This window comes from Bos mutus, chromosome 6 (genome assembly GCF_027580195.1).
Source record: "Bos mutus isolate GX-2022 chromosome 6, NWIPB_WYAK_1.1, whole genome shotgun sequence".
Taxonomy (NCBI): Eukaryota; Metazoa; Chordata; class Mammalia; order Artiodactyla; family Bovidae; genus Bos; species Bos mutus.
The window spans coordinates 13,295,808-13,306,819 of record NC_091622.1 but is presented as its reverse complement, the minus strand read 5'-3'; the positions used below and the strand labels follow the sequence as shown (position 1 = coordinate 13,306,819).

The window sequence follows — 11,012 nt, the reverse complement described above, 5'->3', positions numbered from 1 at the left end:
TGAAGTGGACCTTAGAAAGCATCATTATGAACAAAGCTAGTGGAGGTGATGGAATTCTAGTTGAGTTATTTCAAATCCTGAAAGATGATGCTGTGAAAGTGCTGCACTCAATACGCCAGCAAATTTGGAAAACTCAGCAGTGGCCACAGGACTGGAAAAGGTCAGTTTTCATTCCAATCCCCAAAAAAAGGCAATGCCAAAGAATGCTCAAACTACCGCACAATTGCATTCATCCCACACGCTAGTAAAGTTAATGCTCAAAATTCTCCAAGCCAGGCTTCAGCAATACGTGAACTGTGAACTTCCAGATGTTCAAGCTGGTTTTAGAAAAGGCAGAGGAACCAGAGATCAAATTGCCAACATCTGCTGGATCATGGAAAAAGCAAGAGAGTTCCAGAAAAACATCTATTTCTGCTTTATTGACTACGCCAAAGCCTCTGACTGTGTGAATCACAATAAACTGTGGAAAATTCTGAAAGAGATGGGAATACCAAACCACCTGACTGGCCTCTTGAGAAACCTATATGCAGGTCAGGAAGCAACAGTTAGAACTGGTTCCAAATAGGTTCCAATATACGTCCAGGCTGTATATTGTCACCCTGCTTATTTAACTTCCATGCAGAGTACATCATGAGAAACACTGGGCTGGATGAAGCACAAGCTAGAATCAAGATTGCTGGGAGAAATATGAATAACCTCAGATATGCAGGTGACACCACCCTTATGGCAGAAAGTGAAGAGGAACTAAAAAGCCTCTTGATGAAAGTGAAAGAGGAGAGTGAAAAAGTTGGCTTAAAGCTCAACATTCCGAAAACGAAGATCATGCCATCTAGTCCCATCACTTCATGGGAAATAGATGGGGAAACAGTGGAAACAGTGTCAGACTTTATTTTTGGGGGCTCCAAAATCACTGCAGATGGTGACTGCAGCCATGAAATTAAAAGACGCTTACTCCTTGGAAGGAAAGTTATGACCAACCTAAATAGCATATCGAAAAGCAGAGACATTACTTTGCCAACAAAGGTCCATCTAGTCAAGGCTATGTGTTTTTCCAGTAGTCATGTATGGATGTGAGAGTTGGACTGTGAAGAAAGCTGAGCGCCGAAGAACTGATGCTTTTGAACTGTGGTGTTTGAGAAGACTCTTCAGAGTCCCTTGGACTGCAAGGAGATCCAACCAGTCCATCCTGAAGGAGATCAGCCCTGGGTGTTCTTTGGAAGGAGTAATGCTGAAGCTGAAACTCCAGTACTTTGGCCCACCTCATGTGAAGAGTTGACTCACTGGAAAAGACTCTGATGCTGGGAGGGATTGGGGGCAGGAGGAGAAGGGGACGACAGAGGATGAGATGGCTAGATGGCATCACCGACTCGACGTACGTGAGTCTGAGTGAACTCTGGGAGTTGCTGATGGACAGGGAGTGCCCCCGCAAAGAGTCGGACACAACTGAGCAACTCAACTGAACTGAACTACCAGGATACATTTGTCTATTGTCTTAGTGATTTCATAACCATTCCCAAATGTAGAGTTGGGAATCTGATGGTGTATCCACTCAGTATACTTTCCTACAGATTCTCTTAACGTGTGTATGGCAGGGAATGTTTAACAGTAGGATTCCTGTGTGCTGTGTCCTGTCTCTCTTGAACCTTCTGTTCCTTATCAGTTCCTGATAGGAGCGAGAGGAGTGGCAAGCCACTCCCAGGACTGAGGTCAAAGAGATGGGATTCTTGCATAGGATTTCCTTCATTAGGTTTTCCATATGGTGAAAGGGATTATCTAAGACCCCCTTTTGATATGGATTGTCTTTTGGCCTTATGGCCTCTATTGCTCCTTGTTTCCTTGGTAACTTGTAAAGCCTGGTCTTTTGATCTTTATCTAAAGAAGCTACCTTGTAATATGGTATATATACTCACAAAGAATTCAATAAAGCACCCTTGTTCCATCAGACTTGGGTCCCGTGTCCATCCTTCTCTCTCTATTTCTGGCTGATTCCCTGGAGTGCGAAGCCCGGCTGCATAACCCAGGGAATATTAGCCTCTTTCCTTCTTTCACTTTCTTATCATCAACTCCGCACCACCAGGTTCCGGTCCATTAAAGGATGCCAACATGTGTATATCAGCGTGCTCTGCTGTGCTTAGTCACTCAGTCCTGTCCAACTCTGTGAACCTATGGACTGTAGCCTGCCAGGCTCCTCTGTGCATGGGGATTCTCCAGGCAAGCATACTAGAGTGGGTTGCCATGCCCTTCTCCAGTGTGTGTATTAATAATATGTTTCTTTTCATTGCTGAGTAGTACTCCATGGAGTGGAAATTCCATTGGAATAGAAATTACAGTTTCTTTAAACAATTAGAGTTAATTTTTAAAGACTGTTTCACAAACACATTTACTTGATTTCAGGGGTGAAAGAGGGAAAGAAAATAGTCATTATTCAGGAAGTTATTAAGTCATTCCACCAACATTCACTGATAGCAAATTATTGGGCCAAATATATCCCTATACACTTGATTACAAAAAATGACTAAGACCAAAATAGGGTCAAAATGAGTTATGTAGCAGGGTTAAGATTGAAACCCAGGTTGGTCTAGAACTCAGGAAGCAAGAAAATGAATAGGTCAAAGAACATGTTTTCATTAATAATAATTTCTTTAATGTAACAATTTTCCTAGGTTAAATTAAGACAGTCTAAAAATGGATACTTCTGGTTAGTTAGCATCCTATCTACTAGACCATGTGTTTACTAAGCCACGCCTTACACCGGTTTTAAGGTCAACAACAGACAAAAACCTATTTGTAAAGCAACACTTGAGGACAGTGGGGGAAACCAAGTCGCATCAGAGTAGCTATCTCTTCCCATCTACTACTGTTCTGGAAAATACGCTTGCACTGGTAAGTCTGGTGTCCCTGAATTGTCTTGGGCCTATAATTTATTTCCTCTAGATCTCCGAAATTATTTGAAGATTTGATTTTAAACAAAGCAAAGCTAGTAGGGTACTGTTTATAAACTTCCGTACAATGCTCACAGTATGGAGACTGAAACGCAAACTGGAGACTAAAGATAAAAAATTCTTGATGCTTCAAAACAACCACAATCAGTTCCCTGACTATTTGCCACTTAGGGTGTAATAAACACAAAACCTAAGCACAGACCTCCCAGAGAAGTGCCCCCTTCACACCTGATGCCTCTTGACCTGGAGGCTCACAAGGCTTTGGTACAAAGTTCGGAAACTGAGCCTTGATCCTACGACACCGGAGACTCTTGGGACCAGAGGCGGGGAACTGCAAGGTGTAAAGATTTCCTAGTCAGGTCAAGGTCCAACAGAACAAAAACACACTCAAGAACTCCCCGGCACACGCCGGTGTTGGCGGAAGTGACGTCAGGGACAGTCGCCGCAGGAGGCGGGGCGGCCGAGGGAACGGCCTATTGGGGCCCGGGAGAGGCCGGGGGTGTGGCGGCGTCGGTGGCGAGGCGCCGGCCCGGGCGCGCCGGAGGGCGGGGACTGCCCTCCTTCGGTGGCAGGAGGCGGTCACTCGAACTGGGCTGGGGGGCTGAGGCGACCGAGGGGCCATGCGGACTGCGAGGGAGTCCAGACCCTGCCCGGCCCTCCTCCCTTGCGCGGCGGCGACTCTGCGGCCGCAAGAGTAATCGCTGTCTTTGTTCCTTCCATCGCCCTCGCCTCTCAGGCCGCCGAGCTCCGGCCGGCCAGCCCTCGGCCCCCGAGCCCCCATTCGGCTCGTGCCGCGCGGATGCGGCTGCCGGGCCTGGGTTTGGGCTTTGAGTGGGAAGAGGAGGAGCGGCAGCGCCTGGACGGCATGCGATGGGGAACTGCTGCTGGACGCAGTGCTTCGGACTCCTCCGCAAGGAAGCTGGGCGGCTGCAGCGTGTAGGAGGCGGCGGAGGGTAAGCCCCCGGGAGGAGGGGCCCGGCGCCCGCTGGCTCCTCCTATTCGGCCCCGGGCGGGGAACCCCAGTCAGTCCCCCGTTGGCTTAGAGGAAGCTGGGAGGCCAGCGACCCTGCGGCTGCACAGACGTCGAGTGGGTGGTCGTAGTGGGGCCCTGGTCTGGAGGGGCCTTCCAGGGGAAGAGCTGAAAAGCGGGCGGGGTGTCGCTTCTGCCGCCTCCAAGCGAGATTCCCGCTGGGCGCGCTGTCACGTGGGGAAAGAGTCACGGGAGGCAATGTGTCTGGGAAGCTCGGGGCACCTTCCCAAGAAAGGGCGGTAGAGCAGGAGGATCCACGGCAGCCTGAGCACACCCTGCGTTGAACTTGGGTTTATTACCGAAGGTGGTAGTAGCTGTGTATTCGATTCTCTCTTTGGCACTGACGGAGCAGGTGAAGAATCTGCTTAAAAGTTGATGTCTCTAAGAGGGGTTTTGTTTTTGTTTTTGTTTTAGTTTTTTAGTAGAAATCATTTGGATGTTGGAGTAAAATTAAGTTCCAGACATTGAGCAATTAATTCTTCGGTATTTACGATTTGCTAGGTTTCCTGAGGGCATTCAGATTCGTAATACTAGTAACAAGAGGGACAGTGTGTAACTCTTTAATATTAACTTTTTGGAATTTCGAGAGGAATGCCATGCCCCGATTGCTAACCACAAATTCTGTGACACCAGGGAAATCGCAGTCCTTCTGAAGTGCTCTTGATTAAATCTGGGATATGCATAGATTTTTCTACTGACACCATCCATAGAATAATAGAATTTCATAATTATGCCATTTTTCTGTGTTTATTTCATAAGATATTGAAAAACTTAAATGCCTTTGAAATTGACTTTGTTGTTGTCTAATATTTCCCAGGAATTCAAACTTAGAATTGAAAATCTGAAGCACACCACTGTATGTAAGAAATGACATTAATTTTGCACTTTCTGAAATAGATTGCCAAGTTTGCAGGATCTGTCCCATTTAACCAACATCATTAGGTAATAAGAGGTTCAGCATACATTGAAGCCAAATGATTTATCATTTGGGTCTTTTGGTGATGTAGATCTAATATGAGTTACTCATTGGTTTTTTGTTTTGTTTTGTTTTGTTTTTTTATTTTACTCGTTGGTTCATCAGGCATTTCGTCACCTCTCTGATTCCGAGTAGCTAGGGCTTTACACTGTGTCCCTTGAATGAAAAAGTAAGGATTTAAAGACTTAGGGCCTAGTTTTGTATTTTGATTTCCCTAAGTTAAGGGCTATTACTGTTACAGGGAAGCATGCAGCTGTTTATCTTCTCAACGGAAGTCATCTAAGTTACTTCTAATTTTTATTTGTGGATGCTCTCATTTAGTCAAGCTGCTTTGATAGGCTTGCCTTAGGACTAGATGTCACAGAATCCTTGACCTTGTTATTGTTTTTATTTATGTTTATATGTATTGTTATATGTATTGTAGGATAATTAAAAATAGGCTCTTATGCCCAAATGAAGTAAACAGCATGTTTCACTTCAGAGTACATTATTTGGTGTCTTTGGGATTTGGGCTTTTTGCTCTTTCCTGTGATTTTACAAACTAAAAATGTTTTCCTTAGAGTATAGCATTAAAATTACAGGTTTTACTCCCTGAGCACATGAACTTGGCAGCTTAGGGAAGATAAGGGAAAAATCAGTGAATCATTGTCAGTGCTAATTGTCTGTAGATGTGCCATAAAATCTTAATAGTGGGATCTGTGGGATCCCTCATTTGGTTGTGGGCCAAACTTGAACAAACAAGTTCTGTTGAGGCAATGAGAGTCTGTGGGTTGTAGACACTGTCATCTAAAACAATATAATGATGCTATCCATCCTTCTGTTTTAATCCTTAAATGTAGCTTTGGACAGTCCACTACTTGAATCTTCAATTAACTTATTGTTGTTATTCATTTTAACTTTATTTTAGGAGCTTCTGATAAACATGCAGAGATAGGTGAATATAGTTTGTTTTTGTTTACAAATAAGGTTAAACTTTACCTCTCATTTTAGTAGTTGCTTTTTTTTTAAATCACCTGGTATTCTGATTTTCTTTCAGGTATAGGTCTAGATAGGTAACTGTTCATCCAAGGACAAAAAAGTTGAGGAGCAATCACAGAAACTTGATTTCTATTTGTCAATGTGATGACTGTAGATGAAGAATCCTGGGCTTTTTTAGGCCACTTTAAGCTGGGCATCACAAGGATACGTTATAATCCAGGGCCTGGTTTTTGAGCCTTACAGGTTTCCCACAAGTATCTCAGAGTCAGATCACTCATTTTTCACTATCCAGGTGCAAAACCAGAATTACCTATTTTTTAATTTGTAAAATTTTAGAGAATTCTGGTATTTTATGTTCTAGAATATGTCGACTAGTCAGAATATAAATATCAGTGTTATGTCAGAAATCTTGATACTAGTAAAGTTATTTGGTGGTTAAAACAAAAGTTAAATATGTTTTAAATATCTTTAAGGGATAACATTTAGACATCCTAATCAGTCATCCTTTTTCACTATAGGGAGTTTTGTCTTACCCATATAGTCTAGAGGGCTCCATCTGCTGGTCAGTTCTTTTTTCTTGAGTGATAGGAGAAATCTGGTGCATAGACACTTAGCATCTTAGATTTTTCTTTCTCAAACTGAAGATCCAATATATTTTGTTGTGTTGTATTTTAATTCCCATTTTTATCTTACCATATAATTCCACATAGTAGTTCCAGCTAAGATGTACTATAAAAAGAAATGGTCATGTTTTATATCCCCCTTGATATTTAATGTGTGTTGGCCTTTTTGGCTCCAGCAGCAAAGTTGCCTTCAGATGATAGTTCACAATGATTTTCTGTTTTGTTTTTTTTTTCCTGGTAAAAATGATTTTAATAATAACTGCCAACATTTGATTACTTCCTGTGTTCCAGGCACTGTTCTTAAGTATTTTGCATTATCTCATTTATTCCTCACCACAATCCTGTGAGGAAGGTGAGTACTGTTAGAGACATGATAGATTGAGAATTAAAGGTTAGGAAGTTTAACTTGCCCAGGATAGCAGAGCTGGGGTTGCAGCCCAGGTCCTTCTGAATTGAGAGCATTTATCCTTAACCACCAATATCATATGGCTTTATATTAAACATTATAAAATTTTGTTAAACATATAAGCATTATAAACATTTAATTGCCATATCTCAGTGCATTATATTATATGTTGTCACTGGAAGATCTTATGCATTTCAAAAACTTGGCTCTTTATTTTGTGTGATAGGCTGTCTTCCTTTTCTTGAAACTATGCACTTACTCCTCTGCAACATTGCTTTTATCTTTTTGTTTCCCTGTTCTGGCTGTATTTACTCTATCTGCCTATTAAATATGGAATTTTTCTTTGTCTTTTCTTTATTTAGTTCCCTTAATTTCGACCACTCCTGTGGTTTTCAGCCACCAACACTTCCAGATCTCACGTCTTCTGAACAGGGTTCTTTTCAGCAGTTCAGCACTGTGTTTTCATTGTCTACTTAACAGATACACTTGGCTGTACCAAGGCTCCTCATATCAGCTTATCTAAAGAATCTAATAGCTGTGTACCATTAAATGTCTGAAATCATGCATTTTCTTTCCCCCTAGATTTCTTCTTCTGCTTCATGTATCCCCTAATCAGGGATTAGGGACTCCCTTAACAGCTCCCATTCACAGTCTCTATGCTACAAACTTTGTGGTCCTCTAGCGGGAGAGGGGTGAAGAATCCACCTGTACTGCAGGAGATTCAGGTTCAATCCCTGGGTTGGGAAGATCCCTTGGAGTAGGAAATGGCAACCCACTCCAGTATTCTTGCCTGGAAAAGTCCATGGACAGAGGAGCCTGGCGGGCTACAGTGCATGGGGTTGCAAAGGATCGGGCCCGATTGAGCCTGCACACACCACTCTAAGTTGCTAGTCAGTGTGTTCTTAATATATACTGAACCTGTGTCCTTCCTCTGTGCTTCTTCCTTAAACTTTGTCTTTCAAATCACCTGCTCAGTGACCTCTAGACTGCTCTCCCTGTTGTATCTCTGTGCTTTGGGCCATCTTCCTTTCCTGTCAGTGGACTTAAACTTTCTAAAACCCATACTTAACAATTTCCATCTGCAAACTATTTCCTACAGCTAAGTTGCCCAGCCTTTTTTCCCTTCTGTGACAGATGATTAGTTGCATGGCATTCAAACATACAACATAATGTCCATCTGAATATGTAGGATTATATGCAGGTCTGCATTTGGGTAAAGAGTGTGATCTCACTCTTTGTTCTCTCATTCAGAAAGTCCTGTCAGAATACAAATCAAAATAACATTAAAAGGAAAACATTGACTATTCTAATCTCAGAAAACTTTAACTCATTCATAAACCTTAGTATTTTAACTTTTTATGATAAATGATAACCTTCCAATTCAGAGTAGGATGAAGTTCAGACACCTGACAAGATAACCTTCATCTATTTTACCAGCCTAATTACATTTTCTATTTATAGTTCCCTTAGAGTACAGCATTAAAATTGTAGGTTTTATTCCTTGTTGACATGAACAGGGCAGCATAGGCAGGGGAAGTCAGTGAAAGGATTCTCTACCGTTCTTTCGCTTGGCGTATGCCAAGTACCCTGTATACCAAATGGACTCTGCCTGTTTCTATTTTCCTAACATGCAGTGTTCTCTCTTCTTGTGCCTTTCTGTATGTGATATTTTTCTTCTTTTCCTGTTCTTGGTGAGCTTTTACTTATCCTTCAACGTTACCTTCCCTATGAAACCTGCTCTAAACCCCTGAAACAATATTATCTCCCTGAGGAAATAGTATTTCCTACAGACTTAAGTCTACTGTGTATTAGGGATTGCAAACTTTTTCTGTAAAGGGCCAACTAATACACATTTTAGGCTTTGCAGGCCATAACACCTCTGTTGCAGCTATTCACCATTGCCATTTTAGCACAAAAGCAGCCGTAGATAATATGTAAATAAATGAAGGTGACTGTGTTCCATTAAAACTTTATTAACAGAAACAGGCATTGGGCCATACTTGGCCTGTAGACTGTGGTCTGTGCCTCCTGGTATACATGGTGGTATGGGCTGAGAGCTCTTCTGGGTCAGGGACTGTGTTTTATCTTTCTTCATTTTTAGTATCTCATGTTTGTCAAATGAATATTACTTGTGAACTTGTAAGATCTAGGAAACAGCATGTATTCTTCTTTTTTATTTTTCAAGCTATCCCCTAACTTTGGAAAAACATTACACAGTGAAACATATATCCCACCAGTTTTGTGTGGACTTTCTTTTTAGAGACCATATAGAGTACCAATGAGAATTTTTAAATATTTTACAATAATGTGTATTACTAAAATATAGTAATCAGTAGTCATTATTGAGAGATTCAGTTTGGTTTTCTGCATATTTGTCAGCTTTGAGAAATATATAAGCGTAAGACGTTTCTCTTGAAATTTCAGAAGTTAGGAAGGAAAACCATGGTAGTCTGAAATGAGTAAGAATTTCTTGGACATTCTGTATTGTACCTTGAGGACTCCCCAAGGCTCTGTTCTGAATCTCCCTCTGTTCTTCCTTAATGTGTTTGCCTTCCATAATATACTTTTCCTGGCTGATGGCAGGAAAGCACATGGTTTCACCTACTACCTACATACTAATGAGCTCAGTCATCTCAGTCTGAGCCCTGAGTATCTTAATTGCCTACTGAGTATTTCCCCTTGGGTATCAAACATAACCTCAAATTCATTTTGTAAAGTTGAGCTCACCTTTCTTTCCTTCTCACAGTTCTTTACTCCTTTTTTTTCCTCATTTTTTTTTAAAACCCCAAGTATTTTTACTACTTTGTGCCCTACTTTGTGAATGGCAAAACGATATACAATTACCAAAGCCATGAGTCTGAGAAGCATATTGAAGTCCTCCCTTTCACTCATCCTCCAAGTCCAAGTTGTCACATTTTGTAGATTATACCTTCTGAATGTCCCCTACCATTTTCTTCAGTGGTTTACCATACTTCCAGGATAAAGACTGAAATCTTCAGTGTAGCTTTCAAGACCTCACATTACCTATTCCTTGCCTTTTTTGTTTGTTTTTGCCTCATTTTGTCACACTCTTCCTTGAATCAATTTCTTCCCTATTTACTTAGATAAATCCTACTTACTCATCTTTTAGTTGACATTTCAAGGATTATTTCTCATGGGAATCTTCCCAATCTGTTTCCCACACTCTGAGAATAAGTTCTCACCATAATGGAACCATCTTCCTTATCCTGTCAGCACTTCCTCAGACTATAGTTTTACCTGCAATAGTGTGCTTATTTGATTAATGTTCGTTTTCTGCTCTCTGTGTAAAGGAACACGTTCATGCTTACTTTGCTTACCATTGACTACCCAACTCCAGGTTATATGCTTAGTATGTAGATGTTTAGTAAATACTTGTTGACAGAATTAATGTATACAGTCTTGATCTTTTCATTCCCCTTCGCTTTTGGTAGCTACTGCTGCTCCCTAAACATTTCTTTCCACTACTGGGGGCCTGGCTGATTCCTTCCTCTTCAGCTGATTTTTGATGCTCCTCTTGAGAACATAGCCCTTTCAGAGCATCACTTCACTTCACTTCAGTTGTTCAGTCATGTCCGACTCTTTGCGACCCCATGAATCACAGCACGCCAGGCCTCCCTGTCCATCACCAACTCCCGGAGTTCACTCAGACTCACGTCCATCAAGTTGGTGATGCCATGGAGCCATCTCATCCTCTGTCGTCCCCTTCTCCTCCCGCCCCCAATCCCTCCCAGCATCAGAGTCTTTTTCAATGAGTCAACTCTTGGCATGAGGTGGCCAAAGTACTGGAGTTTCAGCTTTAGCATCATTCCTTCCAAAGAAATCCCAGGGCTGATCTCCTTCAGAATGGACTGGTTGGATCTCCTCGCAGTCCAAGGGACTCTCAAGAGTCTTCTCCAACACCACAGTTAAAAAGCATCAATTCTTCGGTGCTCAGCTTTCTTCACAGTCCAACTCTCACATCCATATATGACCACTGGAAAAACCATAGCCTTGATTAGACGGACCTTTGTTGGCAAAGTAATGTCTCTGCTTTTTA

General features: G+C 41.9%; 1 protein-coding gene across 3 annotated transcripts in view; it reads left to right on the top strand.

The window, feature by feature from the left end:
• Nucleotides 1-3,508: 3,508 nt before the first annotated feature.
• AP1AR (adaptor related protein complex 1 associated regulatory protein) overlaps nt 3,509-11,012 on the top strand; it is a 38,466-nt gene continuing 30,962 nt past the window's right edge. The window contains exon 1 of one of the 3 annotated variants that reach the window (XM_070372009.1): nt 3,509-3,895. In XM_070372009.1, coding sequence (XP_070228110.1) covers nt 3,813-3,895 — 83 coding nt within the window. In that variant the 5' untranslated portion in view covers nt 3,509-3,812. The remainder of the gene's footprint in view (nt 3,896-11,012) is intronic. The other 2 variants (XM_070372008.1, XM_070372010.1) reach the window with 2 other exon arrangements.